General features: G+C 51.1%; 2 protein-coding genes across 3 annotated transcripts in view; one reads left to right on the top strand and one right to left on the bottom strand.

The window, feature by feature from the left end:
- LOC143428108 (protein apterous-like) overlaps nt 1-6,285 on the bottom strand; it is a 34,651-nt gene extending 28,366 nt beyond the window's left edge. For both annotated transcript variants that reach the window (XM_076902787.1, XM_076902786.1), the window contains exon 1: nt 5,993-6,285. In XM_076902787.1, coding sequence (XP_076758902.1) covers nt 5,993-6,040 — 48 coding nt within the window. In that variant the 5' untranslated portion in view covers nt 6,041-6,285. The remainder of the gene's footprint in view (nt 1-5,992) is intronic.
- Nucleotides 1-17,315, top strand: part of Foxo (forkhead box, sub-group O) — a 347,741-nt gene that overhangs the window by 104,026 nt on the left and 226,400 nt on the right. The gene's annotated exons all lie outside the window — the stretch shown is intronic.

Consider the following 17,315-nt stretch of genomic DNA (forward strand, 5'->3'; position numbering starts at 1 on the left):
GTAATTGGAGCGCGATTCTTTTTGCTACTCGGCCGCGATCTCGTATGATTTACGAGAAGCCATTTTATCCCGCGTCAACCGTGCGCGGATCTAACCATGGGAAAATGCATCGGTAGACGCGACTAGAATTCCGTCGGGGAAGGAAAGTTTCGAGGACCGCGATCGCATTGAATTTATTGGGAACGACTCCGAGGTAACCCCGACACGGCCAGTTGAAAGTTTGACCGTGAAACGTGTACGTGGCAAAAAGAGGCGCGAAATTCAATGTTGCGAAGAATTGCGTTCGCGATGGCTGTTTCGAAAAGCCAACATCGAGAAACGACCAAGTCCGATTGAAATTCTCAAATACGTCCCGTGAAACACGTTTAAAAAAGACAGGCTCGAACGATCGTACGCGAACGGTGATCGAAAATGAAAACCAGGAGCAAACAAGAACAACCAGGAAATTCACACCAGAGCGATCCAGCGTCTCTCCTCTGCCCTCTTTCCTTCTCTCGCTCGATTCTATAAACACGCGCGTCCCGTGTTGCCGCGTATCAGCTTCCCTTGGCCTGCCATGATAGTGATAACAATAAACAGCCTCGTCCACTCGGCCGCAGCCTGCGGTTTCTCTCTTAAAACGCGTGGGCGACGCTCAACACCGCAGAGAACCGATAAACTGGCCCGCTATCTGCACTTCTCCGCGGCGACCGGCTACCAACCGGGCGAACCCGAGGCACTCGCGACCAGGCAAAAATATTGCTTCGTGGCTGCTCGTGTGCTACTGTGCCACCTCGGATTATTCGGCTGCGACGGTTGATCAGCGAGAGAGAGAAAAAAGAAAGGTGTTCGCGAAGAAAGAAGCCACCGGTCGGACTCTAAATATAGAACCCGTTGCTCTCGCTCAGACTTCGACGAAGAGTCACGGGGGTTGGCCGTCGATGATCCCTTGGTAAATAATTTAACCGGATAATCGTGATTTGGCGGGAAAGGAAACGTCAAGCGAAACTTCACAATCTTGGACTTTCAACGACGTCATCGCGTAGGAACAATGTTCCCATTGAACACGTACAGCGGAGAAACCTATCGTTTTTATCATTCGGTCCCCGTACACATTGAAATTTCCTATCGAACGAGCCCGAGGCTATCAATCCGCTCGAATTTCCGCGCATTTCAGGCGCTCGTTTCCGCGCCCCGCCCAGCCCGATCACCGTGAATATTAATTCGCAAATCTATTGCGCTTTGCCGTGCGGTTGCGACACACATGCGCGTTTCGCAAGTTCGGTGAATCAGCGAATCATCGAACGTGGCCTGTACAACGTACAACCTCGAATTTTCCCTAAAACGATTAAGGCTCGAGATAATATACGTAGACCGTTATCTCTATCTCCGTATACATCTATTGAATATCTATAGGAACGATACACATATATTTTTTGTGGGAATCGAAACGAACGTCGTCGTCCTTGCGTTGCATCCGGTGCGTTATTGCATAATCGCCAGAAGGATCGAGTCGCGGCGAAAGGAAGCGATTTGATTGTCGTGAAACAAAGAATAACCGCGTGCACGTAACGGCAATTGAGAAATTACGAATTTCGACGACCGCTTCCGGGAAATCGACGATTTTCAATTTTATTTTTAGCCTCGATTTAACGACACGCGGATACCAATTCCGTGGCTCGTTTCAATGTTACGTCTAGCAGCCGGTGGTCCTCTGTTTCTTGCGACGTATCCGCTCGGAACGAGAGTTCCGCTCGATTTCTTCTTCGCCTCGTGTCAAGCCGGATTACACGGATCAACGCGATTAATAACCGATTAACAACGATAAAACTTTCTTCATCGTGTTGCTTTTTTTTTTCTTCTCCGTTTTTTTCTTTTTTCTCTTGGCAGTTGCTGTCCGACTCGAGAATGAAAAACATCGGAAATGTTTCTTTTCCTTTTAATCCTGCACTAAAATTTCCATAACGGCACGCGTGGATAATGAAAAGTCAGCACTGGCAGCGAAAGGTTGAAAAGGCTCGTGTCGAAGGAAGGATGGAAGTCTGCGGGACGTTTGAAATCGACGCGAGAGAAAACGATAAATTAAATGGTAAAAGACGAGGAGACGCAGGGACACGGAGCGGCGGCACGTCTCGAGCCAGGCCAAGAATCGCGACCTGACCCCAAGATACACTGTCGCTTTTTCCCGTCCCGCTGCTCCTGCCTCGCGTTCGGACGAAAATTCAGATCGCGTCTCGCCTGCCAACGTCGAGCGATTCGACCGCGATTAATCATACGCGAGACCGCGATCGGTCCCGCTGAAAGCACGAGTAAACGTTTCAACGTTCCGTAACGAGGGCCGTTTCAGAGTTTTGCGAAACCATCGGACAGACAGGTGCGCCGCTGTAGCAAACGCGAACGACGCAGTCGTTTCAGCAGAGTTTTCTCGCTTCTGCTCGCTGGTCGACGTTCGCGCACTCCTGAGAACTTCGATAATGGTATCCAATCGAAGAAAATGCAAAATTCCATTTTCCCATCTTCCCAGTGTTCATTTTACCATCGAGAGTGCGTTAACATCTGAAGCGTTAGGGTTCAAGCGTCGCGTGTTATTCAAAAAGTGAAAACAAAGAGAAATTTTTGTTTAGAAACCATTCGAATCTCTGCAGGATGAGAATTTCTCATCGCCGATTGTTAACCTCGTATATTCTTCCGTCGATCGAAAGAAGAGAAGAATGACTTTGTTTAGGAATCGCGATTAAATATTGTATTGTAGTATTGTAGTCAACGAGCGTGGTCCAAGTCTGAAACTACCCAGAATAGAAGAATGTTGAGCATTAACAAGCTTTTGTTGCTCAAACTCTAGTAACGCGAAAGCGACACGGCAGACGCGTGTCGACTTCCGTCGAGAGGGACGCGCGCGTTTCTGTCTCGCGGCCGGTCCAGCGACTCGCGGGCTCGCGAAAGTATCGATCCCGGCTCTCCATAAATAAACGACAAAAGATCGACACGGCGCGCGCACGTTATTAAACATTCGGCTGGCGATGACCGGCTCGCCGTGGCACGCACGGCCGGATATATCTCGCCGGGGCAGGCTAATAAATTACGCTCGGCACAAACGGACCACTATCACGGGCAGACACGTTCGTGCCACGACGCCCTTATCTCATCGAAGTTACAATAATCACACTCTCCTCGGCCGGCTCCACGGTGACGCACGCGTCCTGCCGCGTGCATGGGACGCCGAATTAATGCCGCCGCGACGCTGATTAGATGCCGACGTTTCCCCGACCGATGGGACGGATAATTTCAACTCCGCGAGACGAAGAAGCTACAAAACAGGAATAAATTGTTCGGTTACACTCGAAAAACAGTTCGTCGATCACGAGATCGAGGCAACGTCCACCCGGTCGCAGATGAAACGGCTGAAGAACCCTTTTCGGTTGCCGAGCTCGTAATTCACCGCAGTGTCGCGGAAATTGTTATTTATTTTCGCCGTGGTCGTGGGCTCCCGTCGCGAGATGAATAATTATCGCGTCGGACGGTGAGCCCAGCACGATTGCGCAACGACGGGACCGAGAAAATCTGGGCTTGGCCAGCCGTCGATGACACTACGCGAAAATCGCCGCGTACCCCGAGTCGTTCTTTTGCCTTCGTTGTGCCGTTTTTCGCGCGATAAAATAATCGCGCCGCTCTAAGGAGATTAGGCCGCTTTAAACGCACGGCGCCTGCTGCCCGCCGCTGGACTTTACACGACAGCCTTTAATCTGCCACCGATACCAGGCCAAACAAAATATTTACGCGGAGTTTCGCGTCGAGGTTTCCCGTCGAGCCGTTTCGATGAATGAAAATATATTTACGCGTCTCGACGAACTCCACCTCTTCGGACTAGTTGAAGGAAGACCAAAAACAAAAGAAAAAAAAAAAACAAATGGGTACTGGACTTTGAATACCATCGCAGAGGGGGAAGATATTACGGAGAAAGAATTCGATCTTCCCTGATACTCTTGCAAGGAGACCCGACTAAATATTCTTCCAGGGAGACCTGGTAATCGAGATAGTAAGTAAAGGTACGAAGTAAATGTCAAAAGTAAATCGAGGGGACGACACGATTATGAATTTTTCATTAAAACGCTGCACGTTGGCACGGGAAGATGGAGTTATTTCGGAGGAACGTTTGAGAGCATCGCTCGATCCATCGAGAGTAAGCATAAATGACGAAAGTACAATTCGAAGCGTCGTTTCATTGACCGAATTGCAGTTTCAATTGACCCGCGGGGAATAACCAGGCTCGAGGCAGTGGCGTGCGTTTTGCATCCACCTCCTTTGGACGCCGCGGCGCTGCCACGAGTTAATGCATCGATTCAATTAGCGGCCAACGCGGTGACACGGAACAATCAATTACGTTTGTTTACAAGGTGTACCCGTTAACGGCACGGCCATTCAACGGTCGTTTAAAACGGAATTAACATTCCTCGAAGATGAACGCCGGCTTCGTCGATCGTCCATTGCTCGACACCGCTCCGAAACGCTCGTGCGATCGAAAACGAACGTCGCCGTTGAAAATCACGAGCGTCCACGTTCCACCGTTTAATTCGACACGATTTTATCGATGACCGCGCGATAAATAAAAAAGAAGAAGAGACGCTTCGATGCCGCGTTGGAAAATGGACGTCGCGTGACACAAATAGACGTCGTTCGTTGCGCGCAAAAAGTACCCGCGATCGAGCAATACGTATGCTGATCGAGAGTAGAATATTCAACGTCAAATCTTTTTATCTGAAAGATCAACGAAGCTTCGCAAAAAAATTTCAGAAAAAAGGTAAAAAAAAAAAAAAAAAAAAAAAGGTGGAAAGAACGACCCCGCGAGGACGAAAGCCGGTACGAGTTCGTCCTCTAACAAGACTGCGGACTACTCCGTTCGTTTCGCGGACTCGAACCCTGGTGACTCGAGCAACGCTAAACGGGCGAAAGTCGAATGCGCGCCTTTTAACCGCAGATCCGAATCTGCAACCCCTCCCGTCGGTGGAATCAATTAACGGACCGGGGGCGCGACTGCGGGCTCGCGTGTCGCGATCCATTACGCCGTTGACACCCGAAAAATTCACGAGGCCCGTGGCGATCCGTCAAACAGCGCGACTTGTACGCACGCAGCCCTGTCGTCGGTGCGTTGAGCATTTTTCTGTCCCCGGCGATCTACAACGTCGCCTCGCGAATCGTGGAACTCGTTCCGCGCGCGGTCTGTGAATATATCAACCGTCGCTGATAAGCGTCGGGCCTCGTCCGCGCGGCTCGCACCGCCGGCAATATTCCAATTACGGACACCCAGGCAATAAATGCGTTCGATCGAATTATCCGGCTAGGATTTGTTTCCATTAACAGCTACAACTGGCGGTCGCCCCGAGAAATCAAGAGAGAGAGAGAGAGAGAGAGAGAGAGAGGGGGGGGGGGGGGGGTCACAGTTGCAGGGACATCATCTTTTCTTATCCCTCGCAGCGCGACGTTTTAATTAGTCCGAGGAGAGAGCTCGAGGATTTAAGAGCATCGAGTTGGAAAATTTTCGATGGACCAAGATTGGTCGTTCGACGGCGAGTTCGATAATTCGACTACGGCTTTTGCGCTCGTCATTTTCATAATGTTCAAACGATCGATTAAACGGAGGAAGAATAAATTTGTTCGATCGAGGACTATGTAAAAACGTCGAGACGATTCTAATTTGGCGCAAACAGTTTTCGTGTGCGTCGCAACTCGTAGAAAGCGTAACGAGACAGCTCTAGTTGGAATCTGGTTCACTTCACCGTTAGCTCGCGACATTTTAGAAGAGGGCCCTACCAGGGTTGAAGTGGACGCGAGGAGACGTTGAGACGGCGTTGGAGATGAAAGGGTCGACGCGAGGATTATCATCCACGGATCATCGAGGCCAGTGCGATAAAGAGAGACGAGAACCCCTGTGCAACGACGTCGAGGATGAGGCGGGCCGATAGAGCAGAGATAAAGAAGAGAGGGAAAACAGAGGGAACAGAGGGATGACGCTCACCCAGTGCATGCCGGTGGTAGGAGGGGCGCGCTCCTCATACACTCCCATCAGGGTGGCTGCTGTCGCGGGGTAGTTCCCGCCGAGGGTGCGCGACGCCGAAGCTGCTTGGGGGGGAGTCCCGGGGGATCCGCTTGCCGATAACGCGGAGATGGCGTCCGCTGCGCAGGTTCCCTTCTTCTGGCTCCTCTTCTCCTTCCTCTAGCTCCGCCACCGTCAGCTCGCTTCACCCTTCCGTAGTTTCCTCGGTCTGGCAACTTTTCCGCACTCACGGAAACTGGCAATGGTCACTGGCAACTCCCCGACCGTTTCCCGTAGTTTCGATGGAACCCGGCCGGAACGGAATTTAGTCTGGTGAGAGGGTACCAACGCGCGCCCTCACGGGCGCATCTCGCTGAAAAGAAAGCACCCCCGGATCCTGCGGACACTGTGTTGCTCCGTGATGAACGGAAATACCCAGAGTAACGGTACGGGAGCATCCAAGCAAAGAGTCACGTCACCGCCGGATACGAAAGTACACCCCTCACTGATACACGATCACTGCGGAGAAAGAGGACAGGTTCATCGACGCGGCGAGTCAGGGTGATCGGAGACGGTCCGGGACGTGGAATCCTTACGCGGGAACCCTGGTTCCATCGTTAGACAGAGTCGAGTCGTTCACAAAGCACTAGGTTAGGTAGACGGGAAAACGTGACGAAGCAACACCCGGCTGGTTCGCGCACCTGCACTCTCGAATACTACCACCGTCCTGGTGTCCTTGCAGCATCGACCACGCGATGATGATCGATCTCAGTTCGGTGCTGTTACGATGGAACGATCGGACGCGCGACAGCCCCGTATCATGGTGCATGTGCTCCGGTGGTGAACCACGACCACGACCACGACCACGAAGACGACAACGACAACGACGACGACGACGACGACGACGACGACGACGACGAAGCCGGGAAACGAGATACGCGCGAGCACGCTGCACCACGGTAAATACAGACCCGTCTGCCGAGCCGAAGCCGCGTTGCGGAGTGAGGGAACCGGCACAGCTGCAACTGGTTCCAGCCAGAGGTAGCGCCGCGTCGCGGTGGAACCCTGAAGACTGTCACGTCACAAAGTGGGGCGGACACGGTTCCACGAAGAGCCGCCCATCGGGACCCCTTCCCGGCTCCACGGCGGAACAACAAGTCCCGCCCCTACGCGGAACACGGTGCACCCTATCTCCTTTTCCGTTCCACGGTTCGCTCTTCTCCCTCCTCGTTCGGAGCACCCTGAGAGCACACTCGCTTTGCTCGACGCCGCTGCGCCGGAGAACCGTCCGCGCGCGAGAGGACAGCGTCTCCGTTGCGGCGGTGTACAGTGGCGTAGCCCCAGCCCTCTCTAATAACGCATATACACGGGAGGTTCGTAGAAGGGCCGATCTAACTTGCCGCTGCCTCGAACGACCGCGTTCTTCGCCGTTTTGTTATGTCATCGCGAGAACTGAACGCGTCGGGGTTGGAGGAATGCCCGCGGTGCGTGCTGCTCGCCGATCGAATCGCTCCTTTTTATACGGGCAGATGTAACGTTAGATTCCGCGGGACGATAACATTTTGTCGCGTCCCTCAAAGTTAACCCCGCCCTTAACTGAACGAATCCATTAGCCGATGGGAAATCGACGTGATCCGGAACCGCTTGGCACCGCTTGGCACCGCTTTGAACGCACCGAAACCGCAGGCATCTCGTTTCCGTGTCCAAAATTGAAAGCTAAACCGACCCTCACCGGGCCAGTTGCATCCGTTCACTGGCATCCTCGCCCTCGAGGGGGAAATTGGTGTTTCGCTCGACGTTTGCCTACGACATTTCCATGAACGGGCACATTTCGCACGCGTCGCCTCTCGTCACGCGACGATTCTGCCCGCGATTTCTTTTTCGCATTTTTTCCTCCTCGCGAGAGGGGCTGCGGTTCGAAAGGGGAAGGGACTCGTTTCGTCGTCGGTGAATTAAGAAGTCATCGGAGCAGCCGGTTGCATCCGGCCACGCTTTCTGCGGTCACAGCCGCGCCTGCTCTTTTTATCTCGTTCTATGGAAAGTCGATTCGGCGGAACAGTGCGGCGGCCTTCGTCTTTTTGCACCGTGCCCATAGCCGATGCCTTTTCAACGCGACATTGTTCCGTTCGCCACTCGGAACTTTTTGACCACCGGTTTCTTGCTGTTGCGCAACGTCCATTGTCTCGGTCCGGTGTCCACGAGACACTCCGCGCCATGGACGACCAACCGTGATTTCTTCTCTTTTTCCTCGTCATTAGACGGGACTAACCGGGATCCTGGTTTAAGGTTTCCGTTTCGTTTCGACTTTTTCATCGATCGTGGATTTACTTTCCGCGATATCGAACCTGACTGAACGCAGTCTTCGTCGTTCGTTCTTCATCATTTTTGTCACCGCCTCGTGCGCAGTGCCTCTTCCTCCCGTCTCCGTCTGCCGTTGTCTGTTGCGTCTTCGTGAAAAAGCGACAGGTTTCAGGTTCAAGTTCAGTTCAGGCACGACGAAGGTGCCCAACAGACGGCAAAAAAAGAGAAAAGGAGAAAGAGAAATGGAAAGACGAAACACAGACGACCAGCTGAAACGAAACGTCCGATATCCCGTCATAAAAAGGAACCGGTTTCGTCTGCAACGTAGACGGAAACCGCTGGTGTAGCCACCGATAACGTCGACCGAGTGATGGAATTCGCGAAAACGTTGTCGACGATCCCCTCTCGTCGCTCTTTCGTAATCTTTCCCCGACGCCATTAGAATCGAACGTTTACGGAAGACGGTTGGTGAAACGATGAAGAAAGATTTTACGAGAAGACTAATTGGCGATAGACGTCGATGGTCGATCGGAAGATGAAGAGGGACATTCATATTTCGCTTTAATGGGCAGAATTTTCTCGAATAGTTAGCATTCGCGATGGTAGGCTGTTCAAAGCGGTGATTTTCGTATCGTCGAGGATGGTTGGGACGAATTTAGTGTTCATCTTTAAAGAGTAAGGTTGGAGTCTAGCTTCTACTCTAGCCAGCAACCGGCGAGTCCTCTTTCCTCGAAACCGTGTGGTTAACAGCCCGGAGTGTTCCTTAAACTCATTAAATAAAGCTCATTAGGCAGTTGCAATTCAAGGTCCCACGAAAGCACGCGTCGCTATTTTCATTTCTCCGCTTGCAACGTATACGTCGAGCTGTCCAACTCCCCTGTCGAACTACCCCCGGACGCAAACCCTTCACGCTCGAGAATTACCCCGAACTTGTTCGAATTTCTCGAAGAACACAATGTAAATGACAAGGTGTATAGAATAAAGGAACGGTTGACGACTATTCCGGGTCTGAGAAACTAGTCGCCACGAACGGAAACAGGAGATCCCGTCGAAGGTGTGCGCGTATACGGAACGCGGAATACACCGCGTAGAGAAAGAAAAAAAGAAAAAATAGAGACGAAACGGCAAGGAAATAAAAAGAGGGAGAGAAGGTGAGAAGGGGAGGGATGCTGTTAACTTGACGCGTGAGTACTAAACACGCAGTGACGGTACAATGAACACCGGCGCCCCGCGGAGAATGGGGCCCCGCCCGTTGAGAACCCCCCATGAGTGGGACTCGAGGAGGCCCGTGAAAGCCCCCATAGAGAAGCGTACGGAAACCTTGCGTTTCATTTCGTTTCGTTTCGGGGGTCGCGCCCGTGAAACCGCTTATACCTACGGGATAAACGTAACCGGATGAACTGTTAAAATTTGTGCTCGTTCATTGATAGGTCGACAATACCGTCTCAGCGGACCGTTCGAACGCGTCCCCCCCCCCCCCCCCCTTCCCATTCGCACGAGTCCCCTGCCGATCTATTTGTTACGTTCGCGAATAAATTGACCGATCACCGTGGTGGTTCACGCTGAAATCAGTTGGTGTTATTGATATTCCGTGTTTGGTAATGAATCAGCCACCGGTGACTTGGTTGTGAAACGGCGGGATAACGATCCTGACGTTGTTCGAGCCTAATGGGAACCGTTTAGTTGGTCGTCTTCGGGTTTCTCGTTTAACTTTTCTATACACCTTCGGGAAACAGTTTTATAAACAGCCTGTTTCAAATATAATTATCGATGAAATAAGATTAGAAACGGGACATAAAAACCCGGAACACGGGCAAGGACCAATGACGAACCTTGACCAACATTGGTCGCACTCCTTTGAACCGTCAGTGGAGGTGCAGGTTTGCCGCAAGCTCAACGTGTACATTCGGCGTGGAAGGAAAATTGAAAAGGAGAAAAAGAGGAATTAAACGATGCTCGAAACGAACAGCCCAACGTTTTCCTTCGACTCGCGCACCGGGAAAAGTGCATTGCTCGGTGAAAGCAACGCGCGACGCTGGCACGCGAACGACATAGAAAAGCTTCCCTCTTCTGCCGCGTCGTCATTTTCTTCTGGCAAGCGTGTCAAAGACCGATGAGAAACCTTTCAGGCATAGCATCGCGTGGTCGTTGACGCGTTCTTCTCGTTTCTTGACGATTCGATTACGAGCACTACGTAACGATTTAAACAGGACCAACTACAGGTTGGATATTGGTCGTAGTTGGAGCCAATGTCAAACGGAGCTCGAAACGTGGAAAAAACGGGAGTTAAAACGCGCTAACGAGACCACCGAGCCCGGAACCGAAGCTCAGTCGGCGCAAAGGAGAACGTCCGAGGGAGGGTAGCCTAGGACGCGGGGATAGTGCCTCGGTATAGAGAGATCAAAAAAGAGAACGGGGCTGAGAAATATGCGGCAATTCCGATCGGGGGGCGGCCGTCTTTCACAAAGCTACGGGGGGTGCTGCCCTAAACGGTCCACCCTGTGCTCATTGTGCGCATTGTCGTGGATCGTGTCTCACCCACAAGCACGCGTTGAAACCCTAGCCCAGACGCGGAGTCACCAGAAAACGATGAATGACCGAAACCAGGCCGGTTACACGCGCGCGCTAGACGACCACGGGACAATGAAAGGTGGGGGCCTGGTCCTTCGTTCTTACCGTTCTACTGGGCCTGCTGGAAAATGTTTCTCTGTTCATTGTCCGCTGGCGGAAATCCGTGTCGTTCCGCGGCGGAGGGGACAGAAGGTGGACGAGGAACGCGTGCTGATCAATGGACACCGCGGGGATTATGGGATTTTTCGTCGATTCTTCAAAGTGGTCAGTCGTCGGACGACGGAAAAGTGAAAAGTACCCTTTGTCCGGCCTAAGTTTACCAGTTGTTGCCACGTTTAGGCTGCGAGTTGGATTCTATTCGCGCGAATAAACAAACGGGGGAATTTATCGATCGGCCGTTCGACTCGAAAAGCATCGCCAGTCACGAACCACTGTCCACTCGCACGAGATTCATCAGCGAGTAGGAAATGTCTAAAAAATTCTGTCACGAATATCGAACTCGACGAAGGATCAACGTCCCTTCGCGGAGGATTACGCGGTACGCGCACGCTGAAGAGGAGAAGGTCGCGAGGAGCGAGTACGGACGAAGAAGACGAAGAGGACGGAGAAAAGGGGGCGAAAGCAGAGGCACCTGAGACCAGCAGCAACGCGGTGCCAGTGGCCCCATCGTCCTCCGTCTTTCTCCCTTGAAGGTGGTCGCTTAGGGTAGCGCGGACGGATATCCTCTTACCGACACGTGGCCTGCACGTGCCCCATTTGCCGTGCAGTCCTGGCAGCAACGCGCGAGAGGGTCCTTCGGGGCAACGGCGCCCATCACGGCCCTATAAGGCTATTAATTAAGCGAGATTCGGGACACGTCAGATTTTTCGAGTCTCCACTTGCGCGATGCCGGGCTAGGCTACAGGCTTTGAAATTCGGCACGGGGGATTTCCTCGATTCTTACCCTCGGTCCAGTCGAATCGTAGCGTCAGAAGTGGGATCACTTCTAACCGGTAATATCGGTGCATGAAAGAATATGCATCGAGTAGTTTTGTATCTTAATCAGGATCGTAGATCGTGCTATTGTCTTTTCTCGTCTCTGATGGATTTCCAATCGATTATTCTTTTTATTTTTATGGCGCTTTAATGCTCCGTGTAAAGCAATACGAGACTTTGACGAGAATCGATCCGACGTGCAAGGGATACTCCGTAAAAAAAAACTGCGCCCTACACCCCGCAACAAGCTCACGTGTGCCCTTTATTGTGGGAAACGCTACGAGCGCACACTGGCCACCCTGCGTTACGTCGTTTCTCCTGCTTTTATCTTAAAAGAAAAACAAGGACCAACATCCAATTTACCACGACGAGAAAGTGAATAAAAAAGAGGATCGTTACCGTTTTCAGGGTAAAAAATGACGTTCGGTACGAGGAAAATGATGTTGCTCGAGCTACCAGTGCCATTACCGAAATGGCATTTCTTGGAACGTGTGTAACGAAGACACAACCGTCGTCTACTATAATCACTCGTCGTATGTCTTTATAAATACTATCGTTTTTTAATCGTCATTAATTATCAAACATAACTTCGGAAAATAATCGGCTGATTAACTTCCTCAATCAGTATCGTAAATGTTACCACCATCCTCGCGTGGTTACGTAATGGAGGTATCAGAGAAAAGCTCGCAAGTATTCTTAATGAAAGCTCGTGGATAAAGTTGCAGAGATCCAGTGTTTTCGAGAGCAAATCGGCAATCGATATTTCGTGTAAATGTCTACATCAACGTTACATGCAATCGACGTAAATTCAACAGGTTCCCTGGGAAAAATGATTTATCATCGACCATTCTTCTTGAGGGTGGAAAAAGAAGAGGATTTACGACTCACTAATTATGGACCCTCTCGATAGAGAGAAAGAGAGAGAGAGAGAGAGAGAGAGAGAGAGAGAGGGGAAGGGGAGGAAAAAACAGGGTTCGGTGATTGCTCGACATTTTATTATCCGGCTTATCGTAGGAGGGTGCGCGTTTTCCCAGCGTTTCGCCTCCATAAAAATCTCATAAACAATGCGAACAGGCCTCCGTGCGGGAGAAATGACGCGTACGCGTTCTCGTGTTACGGATTTCTAGAATTCATCCATCAAGCGAGAAAAAGCCGGGCGATTCGCGGTCTAATGAAAGCGACGGCTCTGGCAGCTTGTGATTGATAAAACGTCATAGCGCTCGAGCGAAATCCGATGACGACTTTTGGGGTGTGTATTTTGGAATGGTGCCTTTTTTTTTTCTTTTTTTTTCAAGTGCAACGTACACGCCGGGTGTTTGTCCTCCCCCGTAAAGCTGCCTATGCATCGAAAGCAGAAATGAGAAGAGACGCGGCAAGGCTCTCGGGTACGGATCGCAACGTTTAAGGGTAGCCTCGGATCACCAGTAAACGATACAAATGACAAATGACAAATTGTAAGGCAAGTATTCTTCCATGGCCGCTCGGTCTCCCTAAATCCTGTTTAACGGCGTCTATTAGCCGCTAATGACGCGGCATTGTACCGTGCCGAGCCGAGTCGAGGGAATGCTCTTTCGGCGATATAACGGCCGCGTTCGACGCGTCGACGAGGGCGCTTAAGGGCAGGGATTTAGCAAATTTCGACGAGTTTAAGCCGTGAGCGACACCTGGATCCTAGGATCGCAGGTGTTCCCTGAGGAGTGGACCTCCTAGAGATCGTCGGATTCAATGGTGTCCACGACACAAAAGGGCGTAACGACACGTTAGGCGTGTCGAGAATAAACGGGTGATTTCACAGAAATTAACCTGAACGCATTTTAATTCCCCTTCTAACGCTAATAACCCTTCTCGCGGAGCGTAAGCATCGCGAGAAGGAATTCTTATTCGACGTGATTCAGAACAGGTTATCGACACCCCGAACACCGTCATCCGTCGAAAAAGCAGACTTCTGGTCAACGTCTCACCTCGCGAGGCAGCTCGCGAATCCCTCTTCAACCTCCTGGCCAGAGTTGCCCGCGGATTCGTGCCGCGTGCAGGCTTCGAAGTGGCCAGTTATTTATGGCTGGATGTATTAGAGGTGGATATAAACGTCGGTTATTGCAAACACTTAACAGTCCGTATATCAATCAGACGCCAGGTTCGGCCACAGCCCCTCGAGAGTGAAGAGGGTTAGGTCACGTCTCTTCTCTTCTCTTCTCTCCTCTGTCCGTCTTCTCTCGCGTCTCCTCATCGGTGGAATATGGTCGGTGTAGGCGCGGCGACGCTTCTGGCCGCATTCGCGCCACAATGTGAACCTACGGACGGTTACATTAACGGTGACGCGCGGAGGGGTGCATCGACGCAAAAGTGATAAATAATCTAGCCACGCGGCGAATAAACCACGCAGACCGGACACCGATACGCACTCTCTCCCCCGTTGATTTATGGATCGTGTTCCTCGAGGAGGAACGACGCGAAGGCTCCTTTTTCGGACGACGGCCAACGAGCCTCGTTCCTCTCCCGCTTGATGGCCCATGAACCGCGAAACGAGCGTGTAAAACGGATTGAATTTCAATAAAGTAGCGATTGTTTGTTAAATTGTTGGTTTCCCGGGTCCATACGGGCGAACACATTGTTCTTGCCTTCGATATTGACGCGACAGCTGTGTTCAACCCCTTCGGGGAACCACCCCGGAATTTGGAAAGTAACGATCGAAAATAAACGACATCTGCGGATTCAACTCGGAATCGAGATTAAAAATCACGCGAAAGCGATTCGTTTGAACGGAAACTCAGCTAGAGAGAAGGATAGGAGAGAAAAAGAAGGAGATGATGGTTTCTCGGCTGGTCCAGACCCCCTCCGCGCCCTTCGCTTCGGTGATGCTCGTAAATAACATGGTCGGCGGGAACGAGCACCGAGACGAAAGGGGAATGGAATATGCCTGGAAGCACGACCAGGGAGGGGGATCCCGAGGTTGGCCAGAGTCACATCACTACCGGCCGTTTGATAAGACCGATAAGACGCATAAAGAATGCTTGTCCCTCGTGTCCCTCTCTTCGTAAGGCCGCGCCTTCCCCCCGTCGCTGTGCTGCCAGCTAGTGTCGGTATCTTAATGTCCCTCTTTCGCTCCCGCCTCCTCCCGCCGCCGACTCTCCGTTTTCTTGTCCATTCTCTTTCTCGTCTCTCTGTTCCTTCGTGTCTCATCGGCACACGAAGACCGTATCCTTTCCCCCTTGCTCTGGCCACCGCGTGCACGTTCTCGCGCGCGCGCGCGTCTCTCTCTGCGTGCGCGCGCGCGCGCGCGAGTATATGTGCTTTTCGTGTATACGCGCGCTTCTCTTCGTGGCATCGCGACCCAGCCAATGCCATAAATTATGCGACCGCATCGCGAGCACAGCTGCGACGACGGCTTGTCCTGATCATCTCTCCTTTCGGCGGCCCCTTGGAGATCGTCGCTAACAGTCGACCGGACGGTGATACCACGGAAATTCTTCGTTGTCGACCGGCTCGATATGATCGATCGAAAGGGAGGCGGGAGTCACGTCCCCCTCGACGTGGTTTTGTACCATTGATACGGGACGATTGGAACTCGATCTTGGAACGCTTCTGCCCGTAGAGGTGGCCGTGATTCCCCGTGCTTGTTTTAAATCGAGTCGAGTCGCGTCGTTGCTTTTATTAAGCCGGGGTACGCGCCGCGACTACCAAGTGCCGCGTGATTTGTAACGGGATAATTGAATATTTTACACCTGCCATTTTACTTCTCTTCTTGTTTCGAGATGCAATGCACGTTCGATGCAAAAGCGAGATTTCGCTTCTATCGAGGACACGGCGTAGCGTAAAATTTGTTCAGATCTGAACTTGGTTCCTGTGAACCAAAACTTGCATTTCGTAAAGGACTGTCGTTTTTCTTCGATCGTTGATGTCACCAGGTGACGACGTACGCGCCACCATTACACAGAGTCGGTGGCGCCACCGTTCGATTTAAATCCCCACTAGTGATTTCGTCCACGTGTGCACTTTGTCATTCAAGAACCACCGCGTTGTACACACGCTCGCGTAACGTTTAATGGTTTTCAGGGGAGTTCGAAACAGCCAGAAGAGAGACAGTCGTTAAAAAGTATTTCCCTACGATATATCTTCATTTACGCGCAATAAATAACTCACGTGCCGCGGTGCCGGTGTACCACGCTCAGCGCCGAGAAAATTGTGTCACCGTGATAGGCGTTGGGTTACTTTTTTGCCCGATCTCCCCTCGGTCCGCTCGAAAAATCCCCAAACCCTCCTGTGGAAGCCTCCTGTACCTCGTGTACCGACACCGCGTCTCTTGGTTCCACGACGTTTACGATCCAGTAAATTAAGCGCGATGGAGAAAGCACGATGGACGCGGATTCGGATCCTTGAAGAGCGAGAAAAAATTCTGAGGTTATCGCGACGACATCGCGTTCGAGGACTAGCCTCTTCGCCGACACTTGGGCCATCGTCTTTTTTCTCGCCTCACCATTCTAGACACGGTTGATACTCGAAACGCTTTTTCTTTTCGTAAACAAATTTATCGTCTTTCAGCGTCCAGCTCTCCGATTGATTTAAGCGAATGGAATAAGTAATATGTGCGTGTACCTCTTTCTGATTGTAATCACAGGGAGAATATTCTATTTTTAAATTAAACTAACAATTCTTTTCTAATTGCCATTGAAATGGTTGAAATCCTCTGGAAAATGGATCGATGAAATTGAACGAAAATTGCAAACGATTCTTTACGAGTCTCTGCTATAGCACGGATCATGTCTTATCGCGATTTACCGGTGCGATCTTGGAAAAACAGGTGGGAAACGGTGGACTTTTCGACGGCCAGGTGTCTGCAACGTCATCCACTTCGCGCCATTCTTCTTTCACCAGGAAAAATTAGTGGGTCGTGGCGCCGTTTAAATATTTTCTTAGGTCCGTAATGGAGACAATGACCGAGTAAACATCGAATTATCCTTTGCCTTTCGGTTTTTCACGGTCCAACCGCGAGATACGCCATCGATCGTTCCTCCAGGTATGCCACAGGCGAGAATTCTATGCCGACCGGCCCTCTCTTTCGGCGCGAAAGGCCGTTCGATCGATGACATTTTCTACTGAAAACCGTGCAATTACCGCCGGCAAAACTGGAGTCCAATTAAATCTACTTCGGATCTGGCCGCGATAGCGAGCGCCGCCACGACGATAACATCCGCATCTCTCTCATACTCTACAATTAATAATAATTTAAATTTCGTTTGCGCGAGCGTAAATGCGCGGCGAGTTAGCCGGTGAAAAATTGTTGAACTGCTAACGGCAAGGAGGAAGGTATGGACATGGGGTGGCGAAACAACTTTCGTGTATACAACAAAAATAACATTTAATGAGATTGGTCGTTACGCTTTTTTGTACGCTGGAAATATCGTTCCTAATTTGTACAACACTGCAGCTTTCCGTTTATTTAAACATTTTAATGAATAAT

The sequence above is a fragment of the Xylocopa sonorina genome, chromosome 10, assembly GCF_050948175.1.
Source record: "Xylocopa sonorina isolate GNS202 chromosome 10, iyXylSono1_principal, whole genome shotgun sequence".
Lineage (NCBI taxonomy): Eukaryota > Metazoa > Arthropoda > Insecta > Hymenoptera > Apidae > Xylocopa > Xylocopa sonorina.